The sequence below is a fragment of the Myxocyprinus asiaticus genome, chromosome 46 (assembly GCF_019703515.2).
Source record: "Myxocyprinus asiaticus isolate MX2 ecotype Aquarium Trade chromosome 46, UBuf_Myxa_2, whole genome shotgun sequence".
NCBI classification, from domain to species: Eukaryota; Metazoa; Chordata; class Actinopteri; order Cypriniformes; family Catostomidae; genus Myxocyprinus; species Myxocyprinus asiaticus.
Window position 1 is genome coordinate 31,356,560 of NC_059389.1, and position 21,937 is coordinate 31,378,496.

Consider the following 21,937-nt stretch of genomic DNA (forward strand, 5'->3'; position numbering starts at 1 on the left):
GTGTGTATGCGTGTAACGATGTGAGGTGTGGTGACTTGACGTGATAACATGGTACAGCAGTATACTGACTTTGCCATGGTAGGCGTGGATGCTGACTCGTTGGCCGTGGCAGGTGTGAGCACTGGCTGGTAGGGCGGAGGTGGGCCTGGACCGTGGACAGAGGCGGGCCAGGACCATGACGTGGGACCCGGGCTCGGCGGCCATGGCGTGGGACTTGGGCTCGGCGGCCATTGCGTGGGACTCAGATTGGCTCATTCAGTCCCACCCGGAAAATGTCCTTAAGGGCGACTTCATTAAAGTGCACCCGGTAGGCCAGAGCGCAGAAGTCCTCCACATAATTTTCCAGGGAAAGATTCCCCTGGTGAAAGCAAAGAAGCTGGATTGCTGGGTTCATTTAGGTCAGTCAGGTATTCTGTAACGATGCTGGCAGATGATGAAGACGATGATGTGTGATGAACCCAAGTGCAGTTTATTATCAATCGTGAAATCCAAAAACCGTAACTCCCAAAGTAAACAAAATACAAAAACATGAACTTGACTTTAACTTGACTTGACTTGGCTAAACTTGACTTGACATGAACAATCCACAATCCAATAACAAGTTAAATTCACAATACCTGACAAAGGACCATGGCAAACATGAGGGTATAAATGCCTGGACAAGGGTGACAAGAAAACCAATAAACAGACAGAACTATAAACAAGATAACAAGGCAAATAAACTTAAACCAATGACAAACTAGAACTGATAATGAGTAACAAGACAATAAACCAATGAAAACAAGACACATGAACATGGAGGGAAACAGGATGATCACATGACTTGACATGGAAACAGGGAATCACATGACATGGCAACTACTTGTCAAAATAAAAGACATTAAAACAAAACATGAACAAAAACACATCTAGACATGACAATGCATCCCGAACAGTGTTAGGGAGACTATTCCATAGTTTAGGAGCCAAATAGGAAAATGATTTACCTCCTTTTGTGGATTTTGATATTCTAGGAACTATTAACAGGCCAGAATTTTGCAATCGTAATGAACGTGATGGAATATAGCATGGTAGAAAGTCACTTTAGTATTGCAGAGCTAGACCATTCAAATATTTGTATGTAGTTAACAGAATTTTAAAATTAGTACGAAATTTAACAGGTAGCCAATGTAACGATGTTAAAATGGGGCTAATATGATCATATTTCTTGGTTCTAGTCATCACTCTGGTTGCTGCATTTTGAACCAATTTAAGTTTATTTATTGAACTTGCAGGACATCCCAGTAATGCATTACAATAATCTAGTCTTGAGGTAATCTAGTCTTGAGGTCGAGGTGGAAGAATGCTGTTCTACAAACATTGGAAATTAGATTTTCAAAGGACAGATTGGTATCAAATGTAACACTTAAGTTCTTTGCTATAGAAGACGACGTAACAGTACATCCATTGAGAGTCAAATTATATTTTAGCATCTTATTTTTAGAGGTTATTGGTCCAATAATTAGTACCTCTGTTTTGTCGGAATTGAGCAGAAGGAAATTTCTGGCCATCCAGTCTTTGATTACACTGATACACTCTGCTAATTTGGAGAATTGTGAAATTTTGTTGGGTTTTGAAGAAATATAAAGTTGGGTATTGTCGGCATAACAGTGGAAACTTATTCCACAATTCCTGATAATATCTCCCAGGGAAGCATATATAAGTAGAAAAGCAGAGGCCTTAAAACTGATCCTGGTGGAACTCCATACTTAACTTTTGTTTGATTTGACAATTCCTCATTTACACAGACAAAGTGGTAGTGGTCTGCTAAATAGGACCTAAACCATGCTAATGGAAGTCCACAAATGCCAACGTAATTGTCACGCCTATTCAAGAGAATGATATGATCTATGGTGTCGAAGGCAGCACTAAGATCTTAAAGCACTAGAAGAGAAATGCAGCCGCGATCAGATGTTAAGAGCAAGTAATTTATAACTCTGATAAGTGCAGTCTCTGTACTGTGATGGGGCCTAAATCCTGACTGAAATTGTTCATATATACTATTTCTCTGTAGAAATGAACATAGTTGTGAGGACACTACCTTTTCTAGTATTTGCAACATAAACGGGAGATTTGAAATCGGTCTATAAGTAGCCAATTTTCCAGGATCAAGTTGTGGCTTCTTAATAAGCGGTTTGATAACTACCATTTTAAAGTTTCATGGGACATGTCCTAAGGATAGCTAGGAGTTAATAATATTAAGAAGAGGTTCTGTGGAGGGAGTCACGTGGTGCCATGCGAGGTTCGGACGTGTGAACGGCGAGCTCTGCGCACTTTGCTAGTTTTTTTTATTAACAATTTTATTGATTCCATTTAAAATATATATATATATATATATATATATATATATATATATATATATATATATATATAAACATAACAGAATATTTGGAATCACATTATATACATTTACAACCCTTCCCCCCCACTCAACAAAAACAGACACCCTAGTGGTCAAATGACAATTGACAATGACACACAAACAGACAATAAAACAGTAGGAAAAAAAAATATATATATATAAGTATACGTTCAAAAACAAAAAACTAAAAAGTTATAACATACACATTAAAAAAACAAAAAGTTTCCCTCCACTGTCCCTCCCCGAGAGCCTTCTAAAAAGGCTAAATAGCTGCCCCATTTCTTATTGAATAGATATATGTTGCCTAGCCTTCTATGTGACAAATCTTTAAATGTCGCTACCCTGCCCATCTCCGCATACCACTCACAAAACAAGGACACTCCAGCCGACTTCCATCCCCTAAGGATGACCTGTCTGCTTATCATAACACCGGCCAGGACCCAATTCTTCATGTACTTATCCCCTACATCAATGACCACCCCATCACCTAAAATACAGAGTCTGGGTCAAAATGAGATTTGAATACCCAATACATCACACATAAAACTCTGAACCCTCAACCAAAATTCTTGTATCTTAACACACCACCAAAAAACATGGGTTGTGTCCCCATCTTCTGATTGGCATTGCCAGCAGGTGGGTGTGTCTTTAAGATCCAGCCTATACAATCTAGAGGGGGTCCAATAGAATCGATGTAAAATCTTAAATTGCATAAGGCGCACCCTTGCATCTCTAGACGTAGACTTGATGTTTTTTAGATTCCTAGCCCACACTCCCTCTTCCAATACCAAGTTTAGGTCTTTCTCCCATAATCATTTGAGAGAAGTTGGAACTCCGTCCTCCAGACTCTAACTTAGTAGGGAGTAATTGAGTGGGACATTTACAGGGAGAGACTGTAGCAGGTAGTTGAATTTTGGAATACAATTAATTTTAATATCATTAACCTTCCCAATCATAGATAAATGTAATGAAGCCCACCTGCCCACATCGCTCAAAAACCTTTTTATTAAGGGGTCAAAATTAACTCTTAACTACATCACACAAATTTGCTGGGAATAAAATGCCCAAATACTTAATGCCCTTTTAGACCACTGGAAGGCGCCCAGCTGAAAAGCCGTTACAGGGCAGTACGCTGTCAAAGCCAAAGCTTCGGATTTAGACCAATTGATTCCGTATTCTGAATTAATAATTCTGTGGAGGCAAGGCATAGATCTAGTGGGGTCAGAGATGAATAATAAAATATCATCTATAATATTAGATGATATTTATATAACAATATTTTTAACATCTAGCTGGATCAAGGAAATTGGATGGTGACTCTTACACTCGCTTGGATCTTTGTCCTTTTTAAGAATCAGACTGATCCGGGCTTGTGTCATGGTTGGCGGAAGTTTTCCATTCTTTAATGATTCCGTATAAACTTCTAACAAAAGTGAAGCCAGTTCTGTAGCATAAGATCTAAAATATTCAGTGGCAAAGCCATCTGGCCCCGGAGACTTGTCTGTCTAAACTTGTCCTTGCCTAAACCCCACCTGATCTATATGTATAAGAGATGTCATAACTTTACTTAATCGGTTAGCCAAAATTTTTGCCAACATTTTTATCTAAAAAATTCAGCGGCAAAGCCATCTGGCCTGGGAGCCTTGCCTATTGGCAAGGCCTTAATTACCTCGTCAAGCTCCTCCAAGGTTATCTCGGAATCAAGAGAATTTCTTTGCTCAGTCGTCAATTTAGGGAGTTCAAATGGTTCCACAAAGTTTCTAATATCTTCATCAGTCGACGAAGATGTGGAACTATAAAGATCAAGATAGAATTCTTTAAAAAGCATTATTAATATCAATGGCCGAGGTAAAAATTTCACCACCAGCAGATTTTACTGAGGGAATGGTAGAAAAAGAGTCTCTCTGCTTTATATATCTAGCCAAAAGCTTCCCTGCTTTGTCCCCCGACTCAAAGTATGACTGTCTTGCCCTGAATAACCAAAACTCCACCTTCCGCGACAAAATAGTATAATATCTATATTTCAGTCGGGTCAATTCTCTGAGGCCATCAGACGACATTTGGCACTTCAGCTCTACTTCGGCACTTTTAATATTCCCTTCCAACTCCACAAGTTCTCGTGCTTTAGATTTTTTGATGAATGAGGCATACTGTATGATCTGACCCCTAAGAACAGCCTTAAGTGCCTCCCAAGCCATGCCCACAGAGGATACTGAGGACCAGTTGGTCTCCATATAAACATTGATTTCATTCTTTAACATTTGTTGGAAATCAGGATTTTGCATAAGGGATACATTAAAGCGCCAACTATATGATTTCTTTTTCTCTGTGTGTGGCAACACCTCTAAACTCACCAGGGCGTGATCTGAAACTAAAATGTTTCCAATTGAGCAATCAACAACAGATGAAATGAGTATTGACTTAGATATAAAAATATATATATATTCTAGAATACATTTTATGGACTGATGAAAAAAATATATAGTCCCTACCAGATGGGTTCAAAAGTCGCCAAATATCTACAAGACCAAGAGTTTTACACATCCTGTGAAGCGTCAATGTTGCTCTAGGGGTCTTACACACTTTTGCTTCACTATGATCAAAGACTGAGCCCATCAATAAATTAAAGTCTCCTCCCAATAATATATCATGAGGGGTGCCAGCGGCTTGCAACATCCCTTCAAGATCTATAAAAAAGCCCTGATCATCAGCATTAGGTGCGTAAATATTAGCCAAAATCAACCTTTGCCCCTGCATGTCTGCTAAAACAACAATGACTCTTCCTAATTTATCATTAATCTGTTTGAGAAATTTGATTTGTAGATGTTTACTTATCAATGTAATGACTCCCATACTCTTACTCGAACCAGCACTAAAGAAAACATGCCAACCCCATATCTTCCCAAATTTTTCAGCTTCCTGCTGGGAAAGATGTGTTTCTTGAAGAAAGACTATATCATACTTCTTACGCTTAAGAAAAGAGATAACCTTCCTTCTTTTTATGGGGTGCCCCAACCCATTCACATTCCATGTGGAGAGAGATAATCCATTCACATTAACATTTGACATATTGATATAATAAAAAAGAATACTTGTGTGTCAAAAGCAAGGTTGTACAGACCACATTCCCCATTAATGCAACAATCAAACCCCGAACTTCCCCCCGAACAAAACAAACAGAAAAAAGAATAACGTGCGAATTAAATCTGATGGCAACATTGTCGTGGAGACTCTCATATGCGTACATGGACCTTCTGAGTTTAGAGGGATCGGTTGGCGTCGATTCCTCTAAACTCAGAAGGTCCTTGTACGCATACGAGAGTCTCCGCGACAACTTTGCCATCAGATTGCTCAAGTCCAGTGTTTCTATACAAATTTGAGGCAAAATTACATAACAGAAAATACTTTGTAAAAGAGGCCCAAGCCAACAGGCAGAATAAACACAAAGAACGTTTAGATTCATTCACAGAACTGTCTTGAAGGTGTGTTCTTCCACAAAACAAATTCCAGCCAATATAAAGCCATTCAGTTTCCTCGGACAGACAGACAATTGTTCAGTGAGCCAGCTGTTATGAGTGCAGTAGATGACGTAATCAATGTCCCTTAAAAATACTCCACAAAAACAAACTCCAGCCAACAGAAGGCATAAGCCCGGCTCCGCCGTGGAGCCCACTGCAGGAAGCAGATGCCACCCATCTCGCGGCTGCCCAGAACCCGTGAAAGGCTTCAAAGCGCCCTTGAGACGGGCGACCCAGGGACAACAAAACCTGCTGCTCTGGAGCTGGTAAGCAGATCTCTCCATATTTTTGTTACCTTTTGCATTTAATTGTGCTGCATGCCCAAGTGGCTGCAGTACTCAAGAGCTCAGCAAAAGCAGTTTCCTTGTCCCTGGGTCACATATCCGGTGTGCACGGCCTTCATCACGACCACCGTCCACCACTCTATTTGGCAGGTTTGGCACTCCAGCGGCGGTCTCCCGCCCCTGAGTGCCCAGCTGTGGCACAAATCCGCCCCCGATGTGACAGTCTCCACGGGTTACGAGGACAGGCCTCTTCCTCCCCTGTCCCAGGCTTTTCCGGGGGTGGTCACAAGGAGCCAGGTAAGTGCTTCGATGTCCTTAGACTCAACACGGCCACGATGTGGTATGGCACCTCGAGCTCCACCCCGCCGCGAGGCCCCACCTGTCAGTACGTCCGATGACGTTGTCCCCTTGGTCCCCCTTGCGCGGAACTTGGACGCATGGCTTGCGCTTTCCAATCCGTCACGAGGGCTGGTCCAGACCATCCGACTCAGCTACGCGATTCACTTCGCCGGGCGTCCGCCCAGGTTCAGCGGTGTTCACTTCACCTTGGTGAAGGACGAAAACGCTGCTACCTTGCGCGGAGATCGCTACCCTCCTACGGAAGGGCACGATAGAACCTGTCCCTCCAGCCGAGATGAAGAAGGGGTTTTTCAGCCCCTACCTCATCGTACTGAAAAAAGGCGGTGGGTTGCGGCCAGTCTTGGACCTGTGAGTAGTGAACTAGGCTTTACACAGACTCCCGTTCAAAATGCTGACGTAAAAACGCATTCTGGCGAGCGTCCGGCATCAAGATTGGTTCGCGGCGGTAGACCCGAAGGATGCGTACTTCCACATCTCGATCCTTCCTCGACATAGACCCTTCCTGCAGTTCGCGTTCGAGGGTCAGGAGTATCAGAACAAAGTCCTCCCTTTCGGCCTGTCCCTGTCTCCTCGCGTCTTTATGAAGATCGCAGAGGCTGCCCTTGCCCCGTTAAGGGAGGTGGGCATTCGCATTCTCAACTATCTCGACGACTGCCTAATCCTAGCTCACTTTCGAGACATGTTGTGCACACACAGGGACCTGGTGCTCTCACAACTCAGCCGACTAGGGCTTTGGGTCAACTGGGAAAAGAGCAAGCTCCTCCCGGTTCAGAGCATCTCTTTTCTCAGATTGGAGTTGGACTCAGTCTCCTTGACGGCGTGCCTTATGAATGAGCATGCCCAGTCGGTGCTGGCCTGTTTGAAGGTGTTCAAACAGAGAACAGCAGTTCCACTGAAACTTTTTCAGAGGCTCCTGGGGCATATGGCATCCTCGGTGGTGGCCACCCCCCTCGGGTTGATGCATATGAGGCCGCTTCAGCACTGGCTCCAGACTCGAGTCCCGAGATGGGCATGGCGCCACGGTACACATCGCGTGGCCATCACGCCAGTCTGTCGCCGTCTTTTCAGCCCTTGGACCGACCTCTCGTTTCTATGAGCAGGTGTTCCTTTAGAACTGGTCTCCAGGTGCGTCGTGGTCATGACAGATGCCTCCAAAATGGGCTGGGGCGCTGTTTGCAATGGGCACGCAGCCGCCGGCCTCTGGACGGGTCCGCGACTGCATTGGCACATCAACTGCCTCGAGTTGTTGGCAATTCTACTCGCCCTGTGGAGGTTTCGGCCGTTGATCCAGGGCAAGCATGTGTTAGTTCAGACAGCACGACAACGGTAGCATATGTCAACTGCCAAGGCGGTCTGCGCTCTCGTTGTATTTCACAACTCACCCGCCATCTCCTTCTCTGGAGTCAGCAGCACTTTAAGTCGCTGCAAGCCACTCACATCCCGGGCAACCTCAACACTACAGTGGACGCGCTGTCATGACAGGTTACCCTCAGGGGACAGTGGAGACTCCATCCTCAGGTAGTCCAGCTGACTTGGAGTCGATTCGGCAGGCACAGGTGCACCTGTTCGCCTCCCAAGAGTCCTCCCCACTGCCCACTGTCGTACGCCCTGACCGAGACCCCCTCAGCATAAATGCGCTGGCACACAGCTGGCCCCCTGGCATGTGCAAATATGCGTTTTCCCCCTGTGAGCCTACTTGCACAGACCCTGTGCAAGGTCAGGGAGGACGAGGAGCAGGTCATCCTGGTAGCACCCTACTGGCTCACCTAGATGTGGTTCTCGGACCTCACGCTCCTCGCGACAGCCCCCCCGGCGAAGTCCCCTGAGGAAGAATCTTCTTTCTCAGGGACGGGGCATCATCTGGCACCCGCGCCCAGACCTCTGGAATCTCCATGTCTGGCCCTTGGACGGGATACGGAAGACCTGCAGTGGTAGACTCGATCACTCAGGCTAGGACCCCCTCTACGAGGCGCCTGTATGCTTTTAAGTGGCGTCTGTTCGCTAAGTGGTGTTCTTCCCGTCGGGAAGACCCCCAGAGATGCGCAGTCAGATCAGTACTTTCCTTCCTGCAGGAGAGGTTGGAAGAGAGGTTATCCCCTTCCACCTTGAAGGTGTATGTTGCCGCCATAGCAGCACACCACGACGCAGTCAACGGTAAGTCCTTAGGGAAGCACGACCTGATCATCAGGTTCCTAAGAGGTGCCAGGGAGCTGAATCCCTCCAGACCGCACCTCGTTCCCTCATGGGACCTCTCTGTAGTTCTTCAGGATCTACAGAGAGCCCCCTTTGAGCCTTTGCAGTCAGCCGAGCTTAAGGCACTCTCCTTGAAGACTGCCCTCCTGACTGCGCTCACCTCCATCAAGAGGGTAGGTGACCTGCAAGCATTCTCTGTCAGCGAAACATGCCTGGAGTTCGGTCCGGGATACTCTCACGTGATCCTGAGACCCCTACCGGACTGTGTGCCCAAGGTTCCCACCACCCCTTTTAGGGACCAGGTGGTGAACCTGCAAGTGCCGCCCCAGGAAGAGGCAGACCCAGCCCTGTCGTTGCTGTGTCCGGTGTGCGCTTTACGCATCTATATGGATCGCATGCAGACCTTTAGAATCTCTGAGCAGCTCTTTGTCTGCTTTGGTGCACAGCGGAAAGGAAGCACTGTCTCCAAGCAGAGGATCACCCACTGGCTCATTGACGCCATAACTATGGCATATGTCGCCCAGGACATGCCGCCCCCGGTAGGGCTACAAGCCCACTCTACCAGGGGTGTAGCGGCTCCCTGGGCCCTGGCCAGGGGTGCCTCTCTAACAGACATTTGCAGAGCAACGGGCTGGGCAACACCCAACACCTGTGCAAAGTTCTACAACCTCCCGGTGGAACCGGTTTCATCCCAGGTAGTGGCACGCAACACAAGCGGATAAGCCCGGGATAGCTGGCCGGGTGTATCACTTGCACATAGCGCCTTCCACCTCCCTTGGAGCTGAAGACGTGCGCCATTAATTCCCAGTAGTGTTCACAAGCTTTGTTCCCTGGTTGTCTTCCTCCGAGCCCTGTGGCAGTCGAGTTTTCGGAGAGACTCGGTGCCGGCCCAGTACACGTGCGAACTAAGAGTCCTGTTCTGGGGTAGGTGCTCCGCGTGTGGCGGTTCCCTGTAAGGCTAACCCCATGCGATATATATCTTCCACTAATTCGTTTCCCTGTTGGCAAACTGCATCTTCCTTGGGCAGAGCCCCTCTGCCCCAGTCTCCATGTTTGTAGTAACTCTTCCCCCATTGGGCAGGATCTACCTTGAAGACTCTCCACATGATTGGAAAGACCATGTGACGTATTTTTCCACTTAAATATCCCCCCCTCTCTTTGGGCGAGGTGTGGTCTCCGTGGTGTCTTCCCCTTGGGAGGGACACCCCCCGACTAGACCTGGTGGCCCAGTTGGATAATTCCCCTTCTTTTTAGGGAGTGGAAAAAAGAAGGGGAAAAGAGGCCACGACTGGATTAAGCCTGTCTCTATCTTTTGGGTAGTCGACTTGTCCCCAAAAAGGGCCGTTCGACACTCATAACTATGTTGGGGGAGGTTACATGTCGACCTGGTGTGCTAGCTATGAGGCACACAGTAGTTTGCCCACCACACACCTCCAGTTCACGTAACACAGTTCAGCCAATTGTGGCATTTCTTATAGGGACCCCTAGTGTCACTACATCGACACAACGTCGAGTGAGTGACAGATAGGGAACGTCATGGTTACTTGTGTAACCTTCGTTCCCTGATGGAGGGAATGAGACGTTGTGTCCCTCCTGCCACAATGCCGAACTACCCGCTGAAATGGCCAGACCTTATATCGGCTCCTCAGCATAAAACCTGAATGAGTGGTTGCATACCAGCTCATTTTATATCCGTATTTCCGGGGGAGTGGCATGCAAATACCACTCGCCAGTTTTCATTGGCCTTTTATCAAAGACCAGAAGTGTCTCAGGCTCCCAAGAGTGACCCCTAGTGTCACTACATCGACACAACATCTTGTTCCCTCCATCAAGGAACGGAGATTACACAAGTAACCATGATGTTATGTCGAGCAGACTCGGGAAGAGCTCGTCCAGGAATTTCACCATATCTCTGCCCTCTTCATGCTCAGGAATTCCAATAATTCATATATTGTTCCTTCGGCTATATTTTCAAGATATTCCAGTTTTCCCAAAATGCATTCCAAGTCTGTTTTGGACACGGGCGGATTAGCGGATAATTCCCGTTCCGAAGACTCCAGATAATCGATTCTTTTTTCAACATTTGTCACTCTTGTGACCAACTCAGAGAACTTTGCTTCCATTGCTGTAATCGATCGACGTATTACAGCGAGATCCTCCAAGTCAGCAACAACTTTCGTCAGCATCACCAAGATGTTGGACAGTTGACACTGGATTTCATCTCCCGGCACGATTTTCAACTCGAGTCCCTGGGTCGCAGGCCCATCAGAGGCCTCAGCTTGAGGCAAAGAGCAAATATATTAACTCGGTGTATCGAATCTCACCGGTTATAACATGAAAATAATTACAAAACTAGCAATGTGCGCAGAGCTCGTGATTCACACATCTGCTTCTCGCATGGCGTCACATCCTTTAAAAGCATTATTAATATCAATGGCTGAGGTAAATATTTCATCACCAGCAGATTTCACTGAGGGAATGGTGATCGATTATCTGGAGTCATCGGAGAGGGAATTAGCTGCTAACCCGCTAGCGACCAAGGCAGGCTTGGTGCACATCCAGCAAAAGTTGGAAGACTTAGAGAATCGTAACTGGCGAAACAACATCCGAATTGTTGGTATTCCTGAGGACAAAGAAGGCCGAGATATGGTGAAATTCCTAGACGGGCTCTTCCCGAGTCTGCTCGACATAACAGGCCATAAGCTGGAAATCGAGCGAGCTCACAGAGGTCCAGCTCGGAGATCCGCAGAGGGAGACAGGCCCTGATCAATTCTGGCCGAATTTCTGAGATCATCCGATAAAGATCTTGTGTTACGTGAGGCGAGGAGTAAAGGAAGGCTTTCTTGGAAGAACCACAGCATTTTCTTGTTCACAGTCTTTGCGATTTCGACAAGAGAGAAACATGATTGATTCAAGGAAAGCAAGAAACTCTTACATCAATGGAAGGTCGCTTTTGCACTGATGTTCCTGGCCAAATTGAGAATAGATACTAAGGACAGCTGCAAAATATTTACATGCCCACAGCAAGCCATGTCTTTCATAAAGTCAATAGAGTGAGTAAATCATTGTGTGATAATTATGTTGCAGCCGAGTGGGCCTGACTCACTGAACATACACTTGACTGTCCGAGGAAACTGAGCACCATTTTTGTTTCTTTTTGTGCTGGTTCCGCCTAGTGGCTGGAGTTTGGAGTTTGTGGAATAACACTCCTTCAGGACAGTTTGTGGATGAATCTGCACGTTCTTTGTGCTTATGCCTCCTATTGGCTGGAGTTTGTTTTGTGGAATATTTCTTGCAGGACATTGGAGTGATAAGGTCATCTGTTGCACTCATGTAACAGCCGAATGAGCCGGCACACTGAACATTCGTTTGACTGTCCGAGGAAACTAAACGGCTTTTTTTTGTGCTGGTTCTGCTAGCAGCTGGAGCTTGTTTTGTGGAGGAACACACCTTCAGGACAGTTATGTGGATGAATCTACACACTCTTTGTGCTTATGCCTCCAATTGGCTGGAGTTTGTTGTATAGATTTTCTGTTGTGCAATTCTGTCTCACAAAATTTTTATAGAAGCACTGGACTTGAGCAATCTGACTGCAAAGTTGTCGCGGGGGCTCTTGTAGATGTACATGGACTGTTTGAGTTTAGAGGGATGGACGCCAGTTGGCGCTGTCGTGCGCGGGGTTAATGCACATGTTTTTCTTTTTTCTGTTTTTTTTTTTGTTGTTCTGGGGATGTTCGGGGTTTGACTGTTGCACTAATGTTGGAATGTGGTCATTATAATTTTATTTTTGACACACAATCTATTTTTTCTAATATGCCAAAATGTCAAATGTTAATATGAGCAGATTGTCTCTCTCCCATTGGAATGTGAATGGGTAGGGGCACCCCATAAAAAGAAGGAAGGTTATTTCTCTTCTTAAGTGTAAGAAATATAATATAGTGTTTCTTCAAGAAACACATCTTTCTCCGTAGGAAGCTGAACATTTTGGGAGGATATGGGGTGGGCATGCTTTCTTTTGTGCTGGCTCAAGTAAGAGCAGGGGAGTCATTGATAAGTAAGCATCTACAATTCAAATGTCTCAAACAGATTAATGATTAATTAGGAAGAGTCATTATTGTTTTAGCAGAAATTCAGGGACAAAGGTTGATTTTGGCTAATATTTACACACCTAACGCTGATGATCGGGGCTTTTTTATAGATCTTGAAGGGATTTTGCAAGCCACTGGCACCCCTCATGGTATAATATTGGGAGGAGTCTTTAATCTTTTGGTGGACTCAATCTTTGATAATAGTGAAGCAAAATTGTGTAAACCCCCTAGAGAAATAGTGACGCTTCACAGGATGTGTAAAAATCTTGATTTTACAAGATTTTAACCATCTGGTAGGGACTATACATTTTTTTCATCAGTCCATAAGATTTATTCTAGAATAGATTTTTTTTTTATATCTAAGTCAATTGGAAACATCTTAGTCTCAGATCATACCCTGGTGAGTTTAGAGGTGTTGCCACATACAGTGAAAAAAAAAATCATATAGTTGGCGCTTTAATGTATCCCTTTTGCAAAATCCTGAATTTCAACAAACGTTAAAGGCCGAAATCACTGTTTATATGGAGACCAACTGGTCTTGAGTATCCTTTTTGGGCATGGCTTGGGAGGCACTTAAGGCTGTTCTTATGGGTCGGATCATACAGTATGCCTCATTCATCAAAAAATCCAAAGCACGAGAACTTGTGGAGTTGGAAGGGAATATTAAAAGTGCCAAAGCAGAACTGAAGCGCCGAATGTCGTTTGATGGCCTCAGAGAATTGACCCGATTGAAATACAGATATAATACTATTTTGTCACGGAAGGTGGAGTTTTGGCTATTTAGGGCAAGACAGTCATACTTTGAGTTGCGGGACAAAGCAGGGAAACTTTTGGCTAGATATGCACTACCGGTCAAAACTTTTGAAACACTTGACTGAAATGTTTCTCATGATCTTAAAAATCTTTTGATCTGAAGGCGTATGCTTAAATGTTTGAAATTAGTTTTGTAGCCAAAAATATAATTGTTCCACCATATTAATCATTCATTGTAAAACTAAAATTTAATTAAAAAAAAGTTTTTGTAATTGATGACGGACCAAATAATAAATTAAAGCAGCCAATAAATACCCAACATAGATGGGAACTCCTTCAATACTGTTTAAAAAGCATCCCAGGGTGATACCTCAAGAAGTTGGTTGAGAAAATGTCAAGAGTACATATCTGCAAATTCTAGGCAAAGGGTGACTACTCTGAAGATGCTAAAATACAAAACAGTTTTGATTTATTTTGGATTTTGTTTAGTCACTACATAATTCCCATAGTTCCATTTATGTTATTCCATAGTTTTGATGACTTTACTATTATTCTAAAATGTGAAAAAAAAAATAATAATTATAATAAAGAATGAAGTGTTTCAAAACTTTTGACCGGTAGTGTATAAATCAGAGAGAGTCTTTTTCTACCATTCCCTCAGTGAAATCTGCTGGTTGTGAAATGTTTACCTCGGCCATTAATATTAATAATGCTTTTAAAGAATTCTATCTTGATCTCTATAGTTCCACGGCTTCATCTACTGATGAAGATATTAGAAACTTTGTGGAACCATTAGAACTCCCTAACCGACAACTGAGCAAAAAAATTCTCTTGATTCTGAGATAACCTTGGAGGAGCTTGGCGAGGTAATTAAGGCCTTGCCTATAGGCAAGGCTCCAGGGCCATACAGCTTTGCCGCTGAATTTTTTCAGAGAAGTTTATACGGAATCATTAAAGAATGGAAAGCTTCCGCCAACCATGACACAAGCCCAGATCAGTCTGATTCTTAAAAAGGACAAAGATCCAAGCGAGTATAAGAGTTACTCTCCCTGTAGATGTTCCCCTCTTATTTCAAGCAATTTGATAGCATAGTGAAGTCCTTCATTTGGAATGGAAAGCGTCCCAGATGAGGTGAGCTAGACCTACCCAAGACTTTGTTTTATTATTATGCATTCGGTCTCAGACATTTGGCTCATTGGTTTCTTCCACCTGAGAGAGCCCCTCCCTGGTTTTGTATTGAACAGGAAGTTCTTGCCCCTATTTCACATTGCAAAGCCTTTCTATCAAACTAATCGGAGAAGTTAAGTTACATCCCATTATCTCGCATTTGCATTCGGTATGGACAAAAGTGTCCAGAGGGTTTAATTTTGACATTTATTTAAATGTTGCCTCGAGCATATGGCTGAACCCAAAATTATGTATTAATAAGTCCCCTTTCTGCTGGTCAGAGTGGATTGTGAGGGGGGTTACTACACTCGGTGACCTATATGAGAGTGTTGAGATCCTTTGAAAATTTGGTTAAACATTTTGAGATTCCCAGGTCTCAGTTCTTCAGGTATTTACAGCTGTTCCACCTGCTCTGTACTGTTTTTGGGAGTAGTTTACACCCCCCTAAAGTGGCAGATACTCTGGGAGAAGTGATGACTGCTTTTGGAAATGGTCATGAGGCTTCAGTGTATTACTCCCTGCTAATTCAGAGTCTGGGGGACGGAGCTTTAAATTCTATCAAGAGATTATGGGAGAAAGATTTAAACTTGGTTTTGGAGGAGGGAGTGTAGGCTAGGATTCTAAAAAACATCAAGTCTGCATCTAGAGGTGCAAGGGTGCGCCTTATGCAATTCAAGATTTTACACAGATTATTGGACCCCCTCTAGATTGTATAGGTTTGGTCATAAAGACACACCCACCTGCTGGTGATGCCAATCTGAAGTTGGAGACACAACCCATGTTTTTTGGTGGTGTGTTAAGATCCAAGATTTTTGATTGAAGGTTCAGAGTATAATATGTGACGTTTTGGGCACTCAGATTTCATTTTGCCCCAGACTCTGTATTTTGGGCGATGGGGCGGTCATCAATATGGGGGATAAACCCATAAAATTTGGGTTCTGACCAGTGTGATGATTGGTAGGCAAGTTATTTTAAGGGGATGGAAGTCAGATGGAGAGCCCTGATTTCCGGAGTGGTGTGCGGAGATGGGGAGGGTGGCAGCTTTCAAGGAGGTGTTAAGTAGAAGGCTGGATTTTTGGAATTTGTTTGATAGAAAATGGGGCAATTATTTAGTGTTTTTGGGGGATTCTCGGGGAGGGGCTGTGGAGAGAGAAGGTTAGTTTTAATCATCTATGATTATTATATTTTCTTTTTTGTTTTCTTTTTTTTGTTTGTGTGTATTCTTATATGTGACCACAGGGGTGTTCGTTGGGGGTCAGGGTGGGATTGGTGATTGGGGAGGGGGAAAGGTAATGGTGGGGGTTGATTCAATTTATATATGTTGTTTTTCTTTGTTATATATCTTCGAATCAATAAAAATTTTTAATTACCTGATATTACAGGGAATATCTCTTTGAAGAGTTTAGTTGGTATTGGATCTAACATACAGTACATGTTGTGGCTTTTGATGTTTCGATAAGTTTTGTTAGCTCTTCATGACCTATGACAGCAAAGGATTGAAGTTGCTCATGAGGAAAATTATGAGATACTGTTTTCTGTGAAACTGTGACTGATGACTGCATAATTCCAATTTTATCAGTAAAGAAATTAATGAAGTCATTGCGATTGTACTGCAACGGAATATCTGGTTCAGTCGAGGCTTTATTCCTAACCAATTTAGCCACAGTACTGAATAAACACCGAGGATTGTTGTGGTATTTTTTTATGAGTTTGCTATAATATGCTGACCTGGCAGCTTTTAGTGCCTGACTGTAGCTACAGACACTATACTTCCATGCACCGCGAAATACCTCTAATTTTGTATTCTTCCACTTGTGCTCCATTTTCCAAGCTGCTCTCATGAGAGCATGGGTGTGATCATTGTACCATGGTGTGGGGCTTTTTTCTTTAATTGAATGGGGGCGACACTATCAAAAGTGCTAGAGAAGACTGTATATATATTTTCTGATATTACTTCAAGTTCTTCTAGAACTTTTTGGCTAACTGAGTATATGAGATAAATCTGGAAGATTATTAGTGAAGCTATCTTTAGTGGTCGAAAGAATAATTCTACCTGAATGACAACGTGGTGTAGATTGAGTAACATTAGCTGATCGCAGCATACAAGAGATGAGGTAATGATCTGAGATATCAATGCTCTGCGGCACAATTTCTATAGTATCAATATCAACTCCATATGACAGAATTAAATCTAGCATATGATTATGGTGATGAGTTGGTCCTGTCACATTTTGTCTGACTCAAAGAGAGTTTAAATATTGATAAATGCTAACCCCAATGTGTCATTTTCATTATCTAAGTGAATGTTGAAGTCACCAACAATTAAACTTTATCCACAGTAACTACTAGATCTGAGTAAATCAGAATACGGCCCAGGTGATGTATATACTGTAGCAAGCACAAAAGATGACAGAGATTTTTTAATTGTATATGACGGTGTCACATTAAGCATTATTAGTTCAAAAGACTTAAACTTATATCCTGTCCTCTGAGTAACATCAAAAACGTCACTGTAAATTGCAGCAACACCTCTTCCTCGACCCTTCAGATGAGGCTCATGTTTATAACAACAACCTGGGGAAGTAGATTAATTTAAACAAATATATTTATCTGGTTTAAGCCAGATTTCAGTCAAACAGAGCACATTCAAACTATGATCTGTAATAATTTCATTTACAATTAGTGTTTTGGTTGAAAGAGATCTAATGTTTAGTAGCCCTACCTTTATATGATGTTTATCTTCTATTTTTTTTTGTTATTTTAGTTTTACCTTAATATAATTTTTTCTAAATGATTTATGGAGGGGTTTGTGTTTGGTAGTTCGGGGAACAGACACAGTCTCTATGTGATATCTAGGTGATACAGTATCTATGTGTTGTAGTTTATGTGACCTTTGTGATGTCTCAAGGCAGCTACCAGACATTTGGATTAGCCAGTTTGTCTGCTTCCTGACCTGTGCCCCATTTAGTCAAATACTATCACTATCATGGGCGCCTGCAGGATTTCATTTGAGGGTACGCACTGAAATCTGCCTTGTATAACCTCATATCTATAAAAAAACATAGCATTCAATTCCGGTGACTTTGAGGGAAGCTTTTTTTTTCTCGAGTATGAGTAGCGTTCATGTAACTATTGTCTAAAGCATTTCTTCCAGTAACCGTTCAGAACAGATGCATTCCCGCACTAAAAAAGCAAAACGCAAATAGAGCAGAACGCTGGTGTCTCGAGATGCATTTTTATCAGTTAAAGAAGTTCTTTTAACTTGAAACAGCATCTAAAAATGTAGCGCTCTTGTGAGAGATCCTAAAAACACAGTGGAACATGACGCAGTAAAGACATCCATCTAGCGAATGTTTACATGGAAAACGATTGATAAACAGCATGAGCAGATGCAAAAACATGTTCAGTTTGAACAGCTTCTTGTTTACATGACACAGCACTAGCTGAAGTTTCTGAAAATTACCTCTCAAAAAACAGCCTTTTGTTTCAGTTGACTGTAGGTAAATTTACACTGTATCCAGCGCTATATTTGTAAATATCCAGATGCTGTTTTACTATGCGAAAAACTGCTCCAAATGATTCCGTGAGAGAGGGCTCTGAACGAATTGTACTGAATCACGAATCGATTCAGACTGTTTTGCAAGCCCATTTGGCCAATTCACTGAAAAGAACCGACTCAAAAGAATTTTTCATTCACAAATTGGTCATCGCTAGTTCTTTTAAACAGCCACGGGAAACACTTGATTGATTAAATATTTTGAGAGTAAATTTTTCTCAGGTCAGTCGGAGTGCTTATGGTACGCACAGTGCATATGGCCGTACAGCTGCAGGTGCCACTTATCACTATTAAGACTATGAGCCAAATTACTAGAGAGGAGAGGGATGGAGTCCGTCTCTCTTTAGCAGGTCAGGTCTACCCTAAAAACTCTTCCAACTGTCTATAAATCCTATGCTATTCTCCGGACACCACTCAGACATCCAACCATTTAGTGACACTAATCTACTATAAACCTTGTCACCACGATGATCAGGGAGGGGGCCAAAGCATATTACAGAGTCTGACATCGTTTTTGCATGTTCACACACCTCTTTAACATATCAATTTTAGAAAATCTACAGTTAGCTTTAGCCAGCACTTGTAAATTTGATCTGATGTCAGACGCTCTGGCACCGAAATGCATTTAGCAATGGTGGCTGGAGTCTCTATTTCCATGTTCCTTACAATAGAATCACCTATGACCAAGGCTCTTTCAACATGATTCTCAGTGAGTGCATCACTGAGTGGGGAGAATCAATTGGAAACCCTAACAGGAACAGGAGAGTGGTGTCGTTTGCTGAGTGAGTATGCCGCAGAGACGTCACCCAAAGTGTGTGTGTTGCTCGCTGTACTACCGAAACAGTATCTGCCAGCTTCTCTTTCTCACTGGTCTCCACTAGCGTTTGGATGAGTGTCTCTAACTCTTTAAACTTCTCCATCAGCCTAACTAATTCCTTACATTTATCACATGTAAACCCCTCACTGCTGATGGAAGACGCTATAGTAAACATGTGGCATGCAATGCAGGAAGCAATTATATGAGCGGGTGCCATGACTTACCACAATTGTTTGTTGTTGTTGTTGTTATGGTTGTTCTTGAGCGGCGAGGGTTTGAGATCAATGTGAATCCCTCACGCAATTGTTTGCTGTTGTTGTGTTAGTTCCTGATCAGCAGATGTTTGAGATTGATGCAATAATCCATGTAAAACACAGAGAAAATGAATGCATGCAATCGAAATGTGAGATGTAGACAAGTGGAAAAGAGAAAAGAAAAGAAAAGAAAGAAACGGGTGTGCGCGGTAATATACACACAGTTCGTGCTGTTCATGTGTTACACTTGCTATAGTTTACTTCGATGTTGTTTCTTTATCAAATAATAGTCAAATGTAAATCAAGTCAGTCACTGAAACATCAGTGCACCTTGAGCAAGAAATAATATGTATATTATGTATGTGTATGTGCATATAAAATACTGATAATTCACCATTGTTGATAGTTCATTGTTGCACAGAAAGTCAATGTGATATAGTATTTATCTGTATGAATATAGTACTCATTTCTCTTGTAATACACAAATAAATATATATCATGTGACAGTAAACTTAAATAGATATGAAATAATTATAAAAAATATAATTTATTTAAAAGAATAAAACCCCGACAATCTTACGTACCTCGGGTTTCTAGAGATCCTATACACTTTTGTCATTGCCATTTTTTGTGTGTCACTATTTATAAGAGATAGTACTGAGGAATACTAAAGAGGTATGGGCAGAACTCCAAAAGATGTATGAGGTACAGGGGGTGGAATGAGGTCCCGGGTCTCAAAGACCCGAGGTATGCATTTAAGGGTTAAGTAAATGAAGAATGAAATGCATTCTCATATCGGTAGGTGTAGTATGAATCAATACTTTCTCGTGGGCGGCTCGTCAGGGCCTAGGTGACCTGATAATGACTATCCTTAAAATCATTCTGTATTTGTTTGTGTGTTGCTCTAGTGCCAGTACTCATACCTCTATCAGTGTGTTCGGGACGTACTTCGTGCACGAAAGCTGCGCAGTGAACAGGAAAACCTGTTGTATCCCATCTATGAAAATGTGCATCCAGACCACCACAGAGGTTAGTGTGCTCTTAATGTGCCCGTAATTACTATGTCTGTTGCCGTGTTGGGTAGTAATAGATTACGTGTAATCTATATTACATAATAAGATTACAAAAAATCAAGTGCTATTTACCTTGAAGACGGTCTCTTTCATAATTTGACAACATATAGAAATAATTTTACTTTCATGACGAAAAATGTACAGTAACTGTTTATGCAGTCTTTGCTCAAACTAATTTTTTATTTTGTTTTGCAAAAGATGTCACAACATTTTTCGACATTTTTAATCAATACCAGGCTGCATTTGAGATCTACCTAACACTAGTCTGTTCGGTCTAATACCATTTTATATGTTTATTTAATTTTTTTTCTATTCCTTTACATAGATGTGGTTTATGCCAAACGCTGATGTGTTGATGGATAAAAAGAGGTTCAAAATGAAGAGGCAAAAACTTTGATTTATTTGAAAAACTTTTAAAAGTGTTTACGTATATTTCCTTAAATTCCTTCTCAAATACATTTGTGTATATATATTATGGAAATATACATAAATATGTGTATACCTAGATGTAACAGAATTTATAAATGTACATTTTTTATTCAATATTAATTCAGTGTATGTTTATTCTTGCATAAAATACTGTTCATTACTAGTCAAATGTTGTAGAATTATTTTCTATGAATAAAAATATTAATAAAACTACAGTATTGTCTGTTTTTGTATCAGGAAGATTAAATATTTAGCACTGTCACTGATACACAAGAATTAATTGAATTCCTACATTCAGACTGGTCATATCACTGACTAAACACTGATTTCTCTCACTGTAATAACCTGCTTACCATCACATTATTATTGTATAATTACTGCTGAAAAATGTATGTAAATTTGCATATGGCCCCTGCATGTGCATGGTTATCAGCAGAAATTGTATTTTATTTGTACAATAAGCTAATAAAATATTAACATTAAATATTGGATAATGCATTGAACTTAATGATGTTGCATGCTGTTCATATTTAATATTATTGTACTATTTAAAATGGCAGCAGCTATTTGCACTAAGTGTACTAATTTGCACTAAGTGCAAATAGGGATAGATGCTATACAGCATAAAACTTTTCTCTGAGCTCCCCACCACATATATAGATTTGGCATTTGGTTTTATCCAAAGCAACTCATAGTGTATTCATTCTATAAATTTTATCAGTTTGTGTATTCCCTGGGATACGAACCCATGATCTTGGCATTGTTAGCACCATGCTCTACCAGTTGAACTACAGGAACCCTACGATGTCTAAAAAATAAATAAATAAATAAAAAATCAACCTTTATAATTATTTTATTTATTATTATAAGTAGTGTTAAAGGAAATATTAAGAGTTGAGACAGGAGGTAGGATGGGGAAAAGTGGGACTCGAACCCAAGACATCCGCTTGATAAAAGCACATCCACAGTATCTTTACACACTACAATACCAGACTACTGGAGTTCAAAAGGCCCCGCTGTGTGGCAGGTGCTATTTTCACCTAG

At 42.1% G+C, this 21,937-nt stretch overlaps 1 protein-coding gene across 2 annotated transcripts in view; it reads left to right on the forward strand.

Moving 5' to 3' along the window:
- The window catches only part of LOC127435760 (receptor-type tyrosine-protein phosphatase beta-like), a 93,132-nt gene extending 71,731 nt beyond the window's left edge, over positions 1–21,401 (forward strand). For both annotated transcript variants that reach the window (XM_051689428.1, XM_051689429.1), the window contains exons 30-31: positions 20,300–20,420; positions 20,790–21,401. In XM_051689428.1, coding sequence (XP_051545388.1) covers positions 20,300–20,420; positions 20,790–20,812 — 144 coding nt within the window. In that variant the 3' untranslated portion in view covers positions 20,813–21,401. The remainder of the gene's footprint in view (positions 1–20,299; positions 20,421–20,789) is intronic.
- Positions 21,402–21,937: the final 536 nt, after the last annotated feature.